The sequence below is a fragment of the Salminus brasiliensis genome, chromosome 8, assembly GCF_030463535.1.
Source record: "Salminus brasiliensis chromosome 8, fSalBra1.hap2, whole genome shotgun sequence".
NCBI classification, from domain to species: Eukaryota; Metazoa; Chordata; class Actinopteri; order Characiformes; family Bryconidae; genus Salminus; species Salminus brasiliensis.
The window spans coordinates 8,747,447-8,763,768 of record NC_132885.1 but is presented as its reverse complement, the minus strand read 5'-3'; the positions used below and the strand labels follow the sequence as shown (position 1 = coordinate 8,763,768).

General features: G+C 40.9%; 1 protein-coding gene across 10 annotated transcripts in view; it reads left to right on the top strand.

Annotated features, from left to right (window-relative positions):
* Positions 1-14,164, top strand: part of LOC140560885 (plakophilin-4-like) — a 155,881-nt gene extending 141,717 nt beyond the window's left edge. For 7 of the 10 annotated variants that reach the window (XM_072685523.1, XM_072685524.1, XM_072685521.1 and 4 more), the window contains 11 exons: positions 536-719; positions 1,696-1,813; positions 5,326-5,517; positions 7,022-7,195; positions 7,411-7,561; positions 7,990-8,182; positions 8,342-8,426; positions 9,455-9,572; positions 9,768-9,899; positions 10,289-10,362; positions 13,100-14,164. In XM_072685523.1, the coding sequence (XP_072541624.1) occupies positions 536-719; positions 1,696-1,813; positions 5,326-5,517; positions 7,022-7,195; positions 7,411-7,561; positions 7,990-8,182; positions 8,342-8,426; positions 9,455-9,572; positions 9,768-9,899; positions 10,289-10,362; positions 13,100-13,345 (1,667 nt within the window). In that variant the 3' untranslated portion in view covers positions 13,346-14,164. The remainder of the gene's footprint in view (positions 1-535; positions 720-1,695; positions 1,814-5,325; positions 5,518-7,021; positions 7,196-7,410; positions 7,562-7,989; positions 8,183-8,341; positions 8,427-9,454; positions 9,573-9,767; positions 9,900-10,288; positions 10,363-13,099) is intronic. The other 3 variants (XM_072685518.1, XM_072685522.1, XM_072685517.1) reach the window with 2 other exon arrangements.
* The last annotated feature ends 2,158 nt before the right edge of the window (positions 14,165-16,322 follow it).

Sequence of the window (16,322 nt, the reverse complement as noted above, 5' to 3'; positions counted from 1 at the left end):
GATCTAATCGCCTATGCATGATTTATTGCCTGCTGCTCTCTCTGTGTGTGTGTGTGTGTGTGTGTGTGTGTGTGTGTGTGTGTGTGTGTGTGTGTGTGTGTGTGTGTGTGTGTGTGTGTGTGTGTGTGTGTGTTTCCTTAGGTCTTATCTCTGCACATTGTTCTATAAAAAGCTTAGGAACTAGAGAAGACCTGAGGCCAGAGGCCTAAACACTCGTGACGGCAAATGTGTGCATGTGGTACATGTTCAAATGGCAAATGGGGAACATACAGAGTTGCTAGTTATACAGTATATCTTATTATACTACGGTACCTGTTGGCCATGTTATCAGAAACACCTACTAGTCAGGTTACAGACTATCCTATCTCTGGCTCCAGTAAGTAACTGTAAACTCTGAAAAGTGCACCTATATGGTAAGCGTTTCTGATAAAATAGCCAACGAATGTACACAAGGTAGGTGTTCCTAATAGACTGGGAACTCTGTAACATTGTAAACTATAGTCTTTCACCTTCCCCCTCTCTCTCTTTCCTGCAGGAGTCCTGTGGAACCTGTCCTCCTGCGATGCCGTTAAAATGACAATCGTGCGCGATGCCTTAGCAACCCTGACCAACACTGTGATCATTCCCCACTCGGGCTGGAGCAGCTCGTCCTACGACGATGACAACAAGCTCAAATTCCACTCCTCACTCGTCCTGCGCAACACCACGGGCTGCCTGAGGTACGCTCTCACACCACTGTAGCACTACACTGCCCCCTGCTGGAGGAGGTTAGATGTTAGAAATTTAATTCTGCAGAAATGATGGTGAAACCAATATCAGGACGCTGCTATGCAATATGTCCAAATGTTTGTGGACACCCCTTCTAATGTATGCATTCAGCTACTTTAGGTTGCACCCATTACTGACACATAGTTGAGAAGTATCGCCAATAGAATACTCTGGACTCTGGAGCAGATAAACATGAACCTGTTGGCACCATGCTGCCTAATGCCAGGCGTGGGGCTAGAGGGGTATAAAGCCCCCCAGCGTTGAGCTGTGGAGCTGTGTCCATTAAAATGGTGGATAGTGCTCCGTCCAATACTGCTGGGATGAGTTGTGGAGTTGGGGATGATGAGGTGGGGTGGTGATTATCCAACATCCTGACCTCACTTATGCTCTTGTTGCTAAATTCAATCAAATCCTCACAGCAATGCTCCTCCAAAATCTAGTAGAAAGCCTTCTTCCCTGGACAGTAGAGACGGTTAGTAAAAGAACGCAGGATAACCTCTCTTTAAGATCCTTAATTAATGAGCAGGTGTCCCAATACTTTTGTGTTGCGCTTTCCCCTCATCACTCTTAAGCGATGTTGGCCAGCCCATAATGTCAGATTTTTGTTCCCTTCTAACAATAAACAACTACAAGTTTGTACCACTGCTTCTCCGCCGTCTGGCACATGTAGACATGGTTTGAAAACTGAGGTAGACTGAAAATCTCTGCTACACACACCCACTCCCTCTCTCACTCAACCCCACTAATCACATCACTCACACATAACTAGCCACTTGAGTATTACAGCTATAGCTGAACACACATACACACACTCTCAATGAGCCCCTTATTGGAGCCAAGACGAGCTCCTTGTGTGTCTGAGCTTTCATTTCTGCTGCCATATGAGTTTGTGGAGAGGTGATGACCCCGTCTTGCTTGTTGCCGTAGAAACCTGAGCTCGGCGGGTGAGGAGGCCAGGAAGCAGATGCGCTGCTGTGAAGGACTCGTCGACTCTCTGCTGTACGTCATCAAAGCCTGCGTCAGCACCTCTGACTTCGACAGCAAGGTACACACACACACACACACACACACACACACACACACACACACACACACACACACACACACTTCTGAATATGGAGCTTATACACACTGCTAATCAGGAGTCTGGGAACTCAGGGAACACCTTGCCTTGTTTTAATTTTTTTCATAATGGGCCCCTCAGTGGTGCAGCCGTGGTTGCTGCTGTCATTGGTGATATCATTGCTATCATTCTGGATATGAACATCAGCCAAATAGCAACAGTTTAAATAGAGGTGATGGCTCACTTAATGTGACTTGGAGGACGCTAATGCCAGCCTTCACTCCTTCAGCACTGGTAGCATTGTGTGATATTCTGGCTAAAAAAAGTATGGAGAAACTTCACTTAAAGCAATGTTGGCATTTCTCGCTCTTGGGCTCCCCCTACGGACAGGGAGTGTAATTTGCGCTTTAAGCCACCACTGAAGAACATGTGTTTTCTGGGGGGAGAGATATACAAGGCGGATCTGAGGTGACAGAGTAATTTTACAGGATTTGATTGTGTTATCCTGCCCACTTCTCCAAAGCTACATAGTACAGTTAGCAGTTAGTTAGTTAGTTGCTAAGCCCAGAGTAGCAACAACAACAGCCCCCTTGTTACAGTCAGTGGAGCATCAACATGATTTTAAAGCTGAATTTTAAGGTAAAATTCGACATAGTAACAGTTATTTTACTTAAATTGACACTGTGTCAAATTCATACTTATTTAAAGTACCAATTAAAAATTATATAATTTTCAATTAAATAAAAGTAAAAAGTAAAGTAACTTTGTAAAGTAAATTTGTTTTTACAACAGAGAACTGCAAGTGGATCCATTAAGACAGTGACAAGTAAATTTGAAGTTGACTTTGTTTGGTGGGCTGAGGTGTGATGTGATGTGTTGCAGCTAATGAGCAGTACCAGCCCTCGCACAAGGACAAATTAGCACAGTTGTGGGCAGTTTCATTTTTACACTGATGGAAATTGGTTGTGGTTAATAAATAAATAATAAAATAAAATAAAATAAAATAAAATGGCACATGAAGGGAGGAGAAGCATCAGATTATGAAGGTGTCAATAAAAATGTAAGCAGTCAAAAGTAGCTATTTGGTTTTGGAAATGTAAGTGAGTGGAATTAGGAGTATTTAGTTTGTGTAACTGTACACAACAAAAAAAGTGTAAAGTACACATTATTTAAAAAATAGTATGTAAATACAGTTTACCTTAATATCTTCCATTCTTTTGGTTTGCTAACCTTTACACTGTGTAAAATGCAATACTAATAAATGTGGAAGTGTTTAGAATTCTAAAAAAAAAATACAATTTCTATAACATTTAAGACATTTATTTGGTTTTAATTAGTTAATAATAATATATGATATATAAACATATTTATATAATACATTTAATTAGTTAATAATATATATAATGTGTATAATTAATGAGTTAACAATATATATACTAATATAAAATGTATTATGTCATCTAGAGTTATATTACCTCCATCTCCATTTATTGATTAAATGCAGATCAAATGTCCAAGTTGTCTATAATGAATCATAATAAAAAGTTAATGTAAAAATATCTTATTGTTGGTCATTCAGCCGCATTTCTATTGGTCCATTCATCATGAAATTTTGACACAACATAAAAAACAACTGCCAGATTCACGTCATGTCAAAAAGTGAAAAATGTCAAAAACGGATATAAAAGGTTTTTCCCAGCAACAGTATGTTTAAATAAGATCGGATTATAGGAGCCATTCAGGCTGTGATCCAGATCAATCCAAACCTTCACTCACACACAAACACACCCATACTTGCTTAAATGTACGCACACGTTGGGTGGAAAAGCTTATTCGGAGCCTCTGGTAGGTTACAGTCTAAAGCACTAAGAGCTTTAAGCTTAACCAAATGAGCATGCTGCAGTTAAAGCATTTAATACCCTTAAGTACGTTATTAGACTTTACAGGCTGGGAGGCTGAGCGTGTGATTCCAGCTCGCGTCCCATCCTCCTCCCTCACTGCTGCTGGCGCCATGCGGCTCCATTTCTGCTCTGGGTTTGATCTGCGTCCCTCTCGCTCCCAGCACGCTCAGATTGGCTGAATTAAAGTCATTTGTTCAGGCTCTGCTGGGCCACGCTGTCAGCCAGCACTGCTTCTGCCTGGCCTCTGTTTTTACACAGCTACATCCACTGGGCAGACCGTGGCACGGCAGGGCAGTGAGGGAATGAGTCTTTGTCAAACGCAGGTCAGTCATTTTCATCTATTTAATCAAATACCTCGTACAGGCCGGCGAATATGGGATGAACTGCCTAGTTCCACACTGAAATTTTACTGGATCCAGATGTTGTTGCATAATCCAGAGTGTTTTGTCCGGTTCTGCTCCTGTGTGCTTACTTTATTCTGTGGCTCTTATTTATTTACATCATGTTTCCATACTGTAAATCAACAAGAGCCACTTTCTGCATGGGCCGCCTTCTCCTTGTTCTTGGGCCGCCTTCTCTTTCTTCATCTTGGGCCGCCATTAGACTTTTTCTTGGATTGTCATTGTCCTCTTGGGCCACCTTTTCCTTGTTCTTGGGCCGTCTTCTCCTTGTTCTTCTTCTTGGGCCACCGCCTTCTCCTTGTTCTTCTTCTTGGGCCACCGCCTTCTCCTTGTTCTTCTTCTTGGGCCACCGCCTTCTCATTGTTCTTCTTCTTGGGCCACCGCCTTCTCCTTGCTCTTGTTCTTGGGACGCCTTCTCCTTGCTCTTGGGCCGCCTTCTCCTTGTTCTTCTTCTTGGGCCGCCTTCTCCTTGCTCTTGGGCCGCCTTCTCCTTGCTCTTGCTCTTGGGCCGCCTTCTCCTTGCTCTTGTTCTTGGGCCGCCTTTTCCTTGCTCTTGGGCCGTCTTCTCCTTCTTCTTCTGGACTTTGCTGCATAACACGTTTGGCTCACAGTTATCAAGATATTAACAGGGTTCCAACTCTAGCTTGTTTGGTGTGTGTCTGGCTTGTGTACGGCTTTTTGATCTGACATATACGATTTCCATGTAGCAACGGTGACACCCGACCAATCGCATGATACCACAGCAACCACTTGGCAACAGCCTAGCAAGCACCTGAAATACCTTTTAACCTTTTAGCAACACTAACAACCATCTGTGATACCATAGAGGCTAACCAAACACCACCAAAGCAAACACCTGGAATGCTATAGCAAACATGTAGCAACACCATAAAAACCACCTAGCAACAGCAATTTCACCCTAGTGACCACATAGTAACAGCCTAGCAAATGCCTGGAAGTGGGAACCATTTAAGCTGCGTAGCCATTCTGCTTCCTTCAGGAAATGCACTTTTCTAGTTGAGTTTTGTAATGTGTGCAATTAATGTTTGCTTTTGTAGCAAAGGGCATTTCAGAAACACACACACACACACACACACACACACACACACACACATTAATTTCAAAAAGTGATATGTAAGGTATATATATATATATAAATATTATGCTCTCTCTCTCTCTCTCTCTCTCTCAGATTGTGGAGAACTGTATATGCACTCTGCGGAATCTCTCATACCGGTTGGAGCTTGAGATGCCACCCTCGCGCCTGATAGCCAACCAAGAGATAGACGGGCTGCTTGGACCAGAGTCTCCTAGTAAAGAGGCAGATTATAGCTGCTGGGGGAGGAAAAGAAAGAAAAAGAGGAAGAGCACCCAGGAGGAGCAGGTCAGCCGGAGAACTGCAGCTGAGCTCTTAAGCGTATTCTCAGTGATCCAGTCAGTTTTGTGGTGTTATTGTAAGGGTGGGAACCACTCAGGCCCCTTCATATGATTTATTACAATACTTGGGTCACTATATTGTTTTATTTATTTGTAAAAAGCACAAATCAATAGCCACAGAAAAGTTATGGAAAACTTACTAATTTAATTTAATTTAAGTTAAATTGGGCAATGAATTATTTAATTACATAAATGGAGCAACTAAATAATTACTTAAATAAATAAAAAATATTGATACTTATGTATTAATACTATTTTTGAACCAAAATAAATGACAATTTCGTGCAATATTGACTACTGAACCCCTTACTAATAGAATTCACGCCATATTGCCCCCTATGCTTCTTGTAGTGTATTACAGGCTGTTACAGTCACTGTTCATATCATCTGAAGAATTTTGAATAAGGCTGGGGCTTCTTGGCCTATTTATTGGTGGATGGTTTGACATTCAGAATATTCAGAAATATTTGCCCTAGCAAATCACTGCCTTGAGAGATTCAGGAATTGCTGCAGGTGCAGTTACATCAGAGGGCAGGACGTGTCCTACATAGTGGCCTATATAGTGCAGACTACAGCATCTACTAATGGCAAACTGCTCTGAAGCCTGCCAACAGAAACAGCCTGAATGAGAGTTACCTAATGAATGTAGTGTCTTGGTTATATGTTTGTAAAGTATTGAAAAGTCTGAAGTAAAGGCATTATGAAGTGATGTAATAAAGCTGCTCTAATGTTTGAAGGAAAGCAATATGAGAGAGATTTATAGATTTATTTGTTAGAATTAGCTTGGACTGTATAGGATTAAAAAAAACAAACAAAAAAAACACCAGTGCCTCAGTCCTGGAGGCACCTTGCCCTGAACATTTCAGTGGTTTCCCTGCTTTAACACACACACAGCAACTCTAAAAGGACATCTTAATGAAGAGATTAGTTGAATCAGCTGTGTTGGGAGAAGGCAAAGCAATAAATGTGCAAAACGGGGTGCTTCAAGGACCAGGGTAAAGAAACACTGATGTACAGCACTGTGCAAAATCTTAGACAACTGTGAAGATTAAAATGAACTGCAGTAAGTGTTTATTTCCTCAGTAAAACACTAATATTAGAATAAATGCTAATAACATTCATACATCACTGCATTCATGAGCTCTCCTCATGGGAGTGTAGTATTCCTTACAGTTATCATCCAACACCTGGTTTGGTAAATCAGTGCTTAATGATGTTAAATCAGGGTTAAAACTGGTTAAACACTGAACTGAATGGTTTTAGGTGCCTAAATCATCTGCACAGTACCGTGTGTTAGGTCATTTAACAAAGAAATTTGATGAATAGTATGAACAGTAGGTTATAATAAAAGTTGGGAATTGTGCTTAAAGGACTAAGCACTTTGTATATAATATAAATGTACTCTAACTAACTGGGTGCGTTTGTGTTTTTCCTGTGCTGCTGTGGTTCAGTGGGATGGCGTCGGGCCAATTCCTGGTTTCTCCAAGTCTCCTAAAGGTGCCGAGATGCTGTGGCACCCTGCTGTGGTAAAGCCTTATCTCACCCTGCTGGCTGAAAGCTCCAATCCGGCAACACTAGAGGGCGCTGCTGGGTCCCTGCAGAACCTCTCCGCTGGCAACTGGAAGGTAGTAAATGATGTAGATCATACAGCACTACCTGAGAATATCTTGACAAAGTGTGTTTTACTGTTTAAGAAGGAAAACGCAGCATATTTTAACAAATGCTGTTCACGTAATTATCGTCCACAAAGCAACGTAAAGCCTGCTGTGTTTTTACTTTGTACGTTGCTTGATCCTGCACTGTCTCACAGCAATGCGTGTGTTTGTATACGTTTGTGTAGTTCTCTGCATATATCCGTGCAGCAGTGCGGAAGGAGAAAGGCCTGCCCATCCTCGTGGAGCTGCTGCGGATGGACAACGACCGTGTAGTGTGCTCCGTAGCCACGGCACTCAGGAACATGGCGCTAGATGTCCGAAACAAGGAGCTGATAGGTCAGAAAACATGTTTTTTTTTAGTAATACTGCTGTTTTCATCATTTTTCAGCATCCTTTAGTGTGACAGTTGGGTAATGTTGAAGTCAAATGAGTAAAGTACTGGCTGGCATGGAGATTTGACTGGTTCTCCATGAAAATACTGAATTAATAGAAGGGGTGTGAACTCCTTAAACTGTAAGCTTAGCATAGGATTTGCTAATTAGTGACTAATGTACATTATTATACCTGCTTATCTGTAAGTTCTGTAGTTGTGGGAGTGAGGAGCTGAAGTGCAGACCTGTACACAGACCCTTAGGGTATGGAGGGATGATCATTAGATTAATTTGGATCTGGAAATGAAATGAAATGAAATGATGGGAGTTCAATTTCAAATTGGATATTAATAAAGTTTGAATTACCTCTTGGTTTGTGTGTATGTACAACAGGAAAGTATGCGATGCGGGACCTGGTGAACCGGCTGCCCGGAGGATCCACCACTCTTCTCTCTGATGAGACCGTGGCAGCTATTTGCTGTACGCTGCACGAGGTCTCCAGTAAGAACATGGAAAACGCCAAAGCTCTTGCCGATACGGGTGGCATTGAGAAACTCGTCAACATCACTAAGGGACGCGGTGAGAGGTGAGCATACACACAGCTCAGTAGACACCATGTGTTCTCTGGCATGATGGTTGGGATGGTTGATGGATGGAGAGGTCAGAATTAGCAGGCTGGAGCTAATTGCTCTTGCTCAGTAGCTGAAAGTGGTGATTGAACGGGCTGTTTTGGGCTCTTGTGCAGGTACTCTATGAAAGTAGTGAAGGCTGCAGCTCAGGTGCTCAACACACTGTGGCAGTACAGAGACCTGCGCACCATCTACAAGAAGGTGAGTAAGAACATGATACTAAAGTGCTCAGGCTCTTTTTTTTTTTTTACCCATATGCATTGCAGTGCTGTGCAATAGTTTTAGTCTAATCTGGACAGTAAGTGTTTATTTACTCAGTAAAACACCAAGATTATAATTAATACTAATAACACTCCTACAGAAAGTGGTGGTGGTTCTCCATCACTGTGTTCATTAGAACATCTCCAAAGTTCTTCTAATGGAGTCTAGCATTATTTAGAGTTCTCCTCATATCAACACCTGGTTTGATGGTAAATCAGGGCTTAATGATGGTAAATCAGGTGAGCTGCTGCTGATGATGATGATGATGGAGTTGAACACATCCTCCACGCTGTGCTGGCTGGACTGTAGGGCATCCAGGAGAAACCTGGAGGAACCGAGCTCTCTTCTTCAGACCAGTTCATCGACAAGATCTCACTATTTTCTTTAGGATTTCTTATCGCTGAGATAAATGCTTTTAAATAATGTTCTTAGATGCCTAAAACAAAACTAACCACAGATTTTACACAGTACTGTATATTTGTGGACACCCCTTCTAATGGATGCATTTAGCTACTTCAGGTTGCACACACTGCTGACATGCACAGCTTATCTAGTCCCTGTATTAACAATAGAAAATAGACTTATCTGTGGAGCAGATAAATATCAACCTATTGGCACCATGCCTAATGCCAAATGTGGGCTAGAGGGGTTTAAAGCCCCCCAGCATTGAGCTGTGGCGCAGTGGAATTGTTCTCCGCAAAGAATTTCTCTATCCAATATTGCTGGGGTGGTGGTGGTCATCCAACGTCCTGACCTCACTAACGCTCTTGTCGCTGACTGCAATCAAATTCTCAAGGCTTAAGAAGGTCTATTCTGGACAGAGACAGTAACTTTTTAATACCCTTGATTTCAGAAGAAACAAATAATGAGCATGTGTCCCAATACTTTTGCCCGTATAGTGTATACATGTATTGTACATGCATATTATGAATGAGTTGTGGACTCAAATCTGTTCCCTTTTGCTGTAGGATGGCTGGAATCAGAACCACTTCCTGACTCCTGTGTCAACTCTGGAGCGAGACCGTTTCAAATCCCAGCCTGCTTTGCCCTCCACCTCGCTTCAGATGTCTCCCGTCCACCAGACAGGTAGGTTTGAGAAGTTGGAGAATAATCTAGGAAAGAGCCTTCGTACCTTTATAGTTTCCAGAAAATGATCTTGGAGGCTCTTGCAGCCTCCAGAAGTCTAGCCTGCCTTATCAACAGCTGTGACTGACTCAGGAAATGTGTTTAATCCTCCCTGTAGGTTTTTAATCAGTGACTGGTAATGTGTTTTCTCTGCAGCAGGCAGCTCCACATCGTCTCCAGCCATGCTGGGGATTAAGGAGCAGCGCTCTGATTACCAGAGGACACAGTCATCTATGCAATTTTATAACTACCAAGGAGACAACAGTGTACATAAAACGCCATACACAGGTAGGAATGGGCTGCTCAGAGCATCAAGGAACACGAGACTCATTGTGGCTGCTGAGGAAAAATAGCCAGGAGATGAAGTTGTTTGTTAGTTGTCTAGGATTAGATTAATATTGATCTGAGAAATGAGTTGCAAGAGTCACATATAGCCTAATATTTCCCTTTGAGTTTAAATCAATGGAATTGGATCAATTACAGGAAATTAGATAATAAATAAAATCATATTTGAGCAGTACATCCTTATCCTGTGGCACTAGAAGTCCTTGGGTAGTCCCGGATCTGAAAAGACAATACGTTGACCTGTTTGAGCTTGTTCTGGTGCCGTTCTGTGAGTGCATGGCAATAAACAGCACATAGCTGTAACTCATCACAGTGTACTTTCTGTTTTTTAGGGTCGGCAAAAACATCTCCGTTTTATATCAGCTCCTATTCCTCGCCCAGCAGGGACGAGTCAAGGAGAGCCCAGGTGAGTCCCAGCAGCACCACAGCACAAAATCTAACAGTACCTATAAAAAGTATTCACCCCCTCGGATGTTTCCCTATTTATTGCTTATATTAATGGAAGCATATTCATATCATGTGTTTTTTACACAAAAGAATAACTACAAAAGAAATGTCAATTCAATCAAAAATAGCTAAAGTGGTTGCATAAATATTCACCCCCTTTAAAGTGACTAAATTAAACAGGTCTGACCTAATTTTTTGGTCTGATAATGAGACCAAAATGGAGCTTTTTGGCCGTCAGACTAAACGCTATGTTTGGCAGACACCAAACACTGCACATTACCACGGACCCGCCACCCCCACCATGTTGCATAGTGTTAGAGTAGTCATATTTGTCCGGGTGGCCTCGCTCACTAGTCTCCTTCTTGCACTGTCACGCAGTTTGTGAGGGCGGTCTGCTCTAGACAGATTTACACATGTGCCAAATTCCCTCCAATTTATAATGATGGATTTAAAATGGACTTGACTCCGTTGACTTTCTTTTGAGTGTTCTTTTGTCTTAATGGTGTATTTGAAGCCAGGAATACTGATTAACCAGTGACTGGGCCTTCCTGACAAGCGTCTTTGTCCTACAGTCACTTGAGACACTTTCCCTGCAACAGTCAGGCGATCTCCATTTTGCTAATTGTGAGACTACTAGATCCTGCTGCCTGAACCTCTGTTAAATGAGGTCAGTCAGTGAATATTTAAGCAATCACTTAATTTAGGTTATATATTTTTATTAAGTTGACATCACTATGGAGAAATCTGTTTTGTGAATTTTTGCCAAAAATAAGCTTTGAATCCATTTATAAAAACAATAAAAAGGAAAAAAGGGAGTGAGAGCTTTTAATAGACACTGTATTCACACCTAAATAATGCCAACATGACTGACCACCCCAAAATTCAGGCTGTAAATGACGACATATAGACCAAAAGAAATGCTCTAAATGAATAAACTCTTATTTTAAAGTAACTTCCAGACACAGTTCAAACATTTTCCCATTTTCCCATTTCACCATTTTGGAGATGCATGGTTTTCATTGGACAGCGACGCAGTGCGATCATTCACATGCGTTTTATTTACACATCTTCTGACTTGGTCCGGTCATGAAAGCAGTCCAGACTGTAACAGCAGCTTCTTTAATGCCTTTCTTCTCTGATTAAACAGTCTGACGGCAGGTTTTGAATGTGACTGTATAACCGAAGATCTGTGTAACAGAGCCCATTCATACACTGGTTAAAATGGAGGTGCTGTATAGGTGTTCTGTCAGACAGACGACTAAGTAAAGGCTTCAGACACTCTTTTGATGTTAATTGGCTTTAGCAGTAATGAGCTGAGAACTGAAACTGACCACTGATGAAGGACTGGAGATCATGCCAACTGAGCCTCACTGCCTTCATTATGTGAGAACAAGTATAGGGGCAGTGGTGGTTCAGCGGTTAGAGCGCCGGGCTATCGATAACAGGGTTGTGGATTCGATTCGATTACCCTCTCTGCTCCCCGGGCGCTGAAGTTGGCTGCCCACCGCTCTGGGTGGGTGTGTACTCACTGCCCCTAGTTCACTAGTGTGTGTGTGTGTGTGTGTGTGTGTGTGTGTGTGTGTGTGTACAGTGTACACTGTACAGTGACAAATATGTGCACCTTTACCTTTATTTTTTGCTCCTTGCCCCCCCCTGCAGGTGGGATGGCTTGAGTTATGCAGCAGTTTTAAGTGAAAATTGCATCAAACCTCAAGAGTGTTGATCAAAGCTGACTTGACATGTATTACAGTTTTCTGAGGGGTTGTAATGCATTTTGTGTTGTTATAGTGTAATTACTTTAGAAGGGAACTACAGGCTCACAGTCATGACAGGTGGACGCTAACACAGAGTAGCTGATGGAGTGAGAAGTAATAGGGAGAGTGTAAATGAAAGGTGGGTATTTGCCCCAGGCCAGACTGTGGCAGAGCTCTAAAAACGTCTGAAGAGAAAAACACACAGAAAGCTTCCAGCCTGCATTACAGCTCCCATAATACTCCCTTCAGCTCCCCTCACAGTACCCCTGCTGTGCCTGTTTCTGAGCTTCTGAGTTCAGTCAGGTCAACAGACGTCTAACTGCTTAACGAGAAATCGCTAATGTATTTCTAATGCTGATACACTGTATAGACAAAAGTATTGGGACACCTGCTCATTCCTTCTTTCTTCTGAAATCAAAAAAATAGTTTATCCTGCTTATGTTGGAGTAACTGTCTCTACTGTCCAGGGAAGAACGCTTTCTACTAGATTTTGGAGGACCATTGCTGTAAGGATTTGATTGCAAGAGTATTAGTGAGGTCAGAATATTGGATGAGTACCATCCCACCTCATCCCCATCTCCCCAACTCATCCCAAAAGTATTAAATGGAGCATCTTGCATCATTACAGAGTACACAGTTGCTCCACAGCTCAATGCTGGGGGCTTTATATCCCTCTAGCCCACACCTGGTATTAGGCAGCGTGGTGCCAGTAGGCTCATGTTTATCTGCTTCAGAGTGTCCTGCTCCATTGGCAGTACTTCTCTCCAGGGACTAGACAAGCTGTGTGTTGTGTGCATTTGCACATCTGTGTCAGCAATGGGTGCAACTTAAAGTAGCTGGATGCATTCATTAGAAGGGGTGTCCACAAACATTTGACTTTTATTTTTTGTTTATTTGTTTATTGTATGTTTATTATTTTCTCTGTGTGCCGTTTGTCACCAGCAGCACATGTACTACGCTGATGAGACGAGCCGGAGGAACTATGAGCCGTATCGGATGTATCTGCACTCTCCTCAAGGCTATGAAGACCCTTATCTGGATGAGGCTGTGCAGTACCCCACCGCCGATTACACCTCTCAGCCCCACGCACTCAAATCCACCACCAACTACGTAGACTTTTACTCCACCACCCGGAGACCCTCGTACAGAGCCGAGCAGTACCCGGGCTCGCCAGACTCCTGGGTATAGAGGAGCCCAGAGACGCTCAGACTGATCCTCATAACAACAACTGAAACAGGCGGCAACCTGAGAGCTGTGTGTTTGCTTTCAGGAGAAGAGGGATTGAGAATGTGGGTGATGGAGAAGTGAGAAGACAGCCAAAGAAGGAAGAGAAGGAACGTGTGTTTTTATAAATGGAAAAGCAGAACGGAAGTAGACGTGTGTGTGTGTGTGTGTGTGTGTGTGTGTGTGTGTGTGTGTGTGTGTGTGTGTGTGTGAGTGAATGGAGGATCTGCTGTATGATCTACTCTGACTGCTGTTGGGTTATTTTCTTATGTGGGGATGCTGGTGACTGTGGCTTGAGGAAGCAGTGGACGACGTGCAGAAAGGATTGTGTTAGAGGATCAGACGGGGAAATGTGTGTGTGTGTGTACTTCAAGTGAACTGAAAGTGATGATGATGATGACTATGATGAACTCGTACATGTAAAAAAAACAAACAAAGACAAAACAGAAGAAGAAATAATAATAATATTAATATTAATGATGATAAATAATGATCTGATGACATTAGTTTCTACAGAGGGAACAAAGCTGTATTCGTACTTCTCGTTGAGATCGTGAATGCCACTGAGTCTTGTACATTTCCTTCAGAATATTGTAAATACAGAAAATTGAAAAAGGCCACCTGGTTTCTGCGCTCCAGCGCTGGAGAAGACTTGTGCCATGTTAAAGAGATGTAGAATTCTATAAATATATGGAGATATCACAGGAGGCTGGAGGCCTGGCATCATGATATTACAGCCTATCTGAAGTAATAAAATTTCATCCTTGTTTTTTATATAAAAAAGGGTTGCAGTATTTCTTTCTTGTGTGATCTGAGAGTCTGTGCTATTTAGATACGAGCTCATGAAATAACAGCATCTGCAGTGGAAGACCATGAAGGCCTGAAGCTCCTCTTCCTTCCAGTCCAACATCCTATAACTGCCACTTCTCCCCTCTGTTTACTCTGATGAAGTTACAGAGTACACACCTTCAACACTGAAACCCTGTACAGAGAATAGTCACTCTGAACATGAAGGACTCGAGACTCCAGACTGCAACAACTCCAGAGTGTCCAGTCTTCTCAACAAAGGGCTTCTTATTTTAACGAAGCTGAGCGCACATGGTCACTCAGTGTTTGTCCTTTAATTCACCGCAGGTTCACTAGGTGCTATAGAGACCAAATGGTTTCATTTTACAGTGATAGAAATTTGGCCATGGATAATTTGGCCTGAAGCCAAAAAAAAAAACAAAAAAAAACCCAGCACCAGTTTATTATTTACTTATTTTAGTAAATTACAGTGGTCATTATTCTGAGATGCTAAATCAATATTTTCAGATACTCGTTAATCCAGAAAATTTCATTATTAGTTTTTTCATAATTGTTATTCTAGAATACAATCTTATTATTTCTTCATTATTAATTCTTTTAAACTAAATTTCTCATTGAGATTTTGAGATTTTTCACTGTTTTTAGAGACTCGTTATTTGGAGATTCTTTCTTGTTATTTTGGGATACTTTCTCATTATTCTCAGATGCTTTATGCATTTGGAATGAGAAATAACAATAACAAATAGTGGGAATGTGCTTCTATACCTATGTGATGATTCATGTTTAATTTTTTTGTGCACTAAGTGATGAGAGAAAATTCTGGTCTTTGATATTAGCAATGAGGGATGTAGAAGTAGATGAAAAAGTGAAAGTACACAGTATTCCGTTTCAGTAATACCTGACTAGTGAAATATAATTAGCCAAAATAAGACTTTACACTTTAGTAGCTTATAGTATAACAGTAAAACCTGTGAAATGTGAGATGAAACACTGGTGGAAAAGCAGAACCCATGTGATTTTCAAATGCAAGGTATTCAGGGACATCTAGTGGACAGTTCTGGGTATTGTTCATTTTACACTCCTATACTTGACCATTATTATTTATTTTTAAGAATTTAACAGTAGCATAATATAACAGCGGCTGTATAGCCATGTGAAAAGCTCTCGAAGTGGACGCATCAGTATTAAACACTAAATGAAAGATTAATAAAAATAAATAAATTAAAAAATAACCTAGGTCAAAAAGCAATGTTCTAATTAAAATAGTCTGACATGATCTGACTCTGTTCACCTGCTTTAGACAGGCCTGAAATCAGTACAAGACTTCCTACTTTCTAAAATTCAACTCCTCCCATTTGAACAAAATATATGGACTTTTGAACTACAAATGGATTTTACCTTTTAAATATGTTACATTTCAGTCCAAAATACATTTCACACACTCAATTCAGAATATATTGCCTTTATTCCACATATATTATACAGTACATCTATTTTTAAAATATTTGGGGAAATATTAATCACTGATATGTAGCATATTTTACAGTTAAGCATTAGCAAATACACATTTACCATGTCAAAGACAAGTTTCATAGGTGCCTGATACACAGTGAATAAATATATATTTTTAATTATATATATATATGTATTTCATGTCTTATATATCTATGTCTTTTAAACTGAACTAAAATAAGTGTCTTATAAAATGTATTGAATAAAAATATGTTTAGTAAATTCCTTTGAAATGTATTTTAAATATATATTTATATTTACTTTTCATACATTGCAAAAATATATTTGCTAAATACATTTTGAATTAGGCTTAGCTCTTATATTTTCTTACTATGATCAAAACACTGTCTAACAAGTGGCTTAATTCTTTATCTCAATTTTTTTCTGTTTAGATTTATCTCACTCCAGTCTTCAAGAATAAAATATAATCAGGAGAATGAATTCAGAAATCAGTGATCTCTCATTTAAATATTTCATTTCAAATTATTTTATAAAACATCAGTTCAGGGCATCAAACATAAACATACATCCACATAAACATTAAGTGATTTTAGAGCAACGTATTAATGCATGCATCTCTAAAAATACAAACATGGGTCAAAATCAATATTGACAGGCTGCC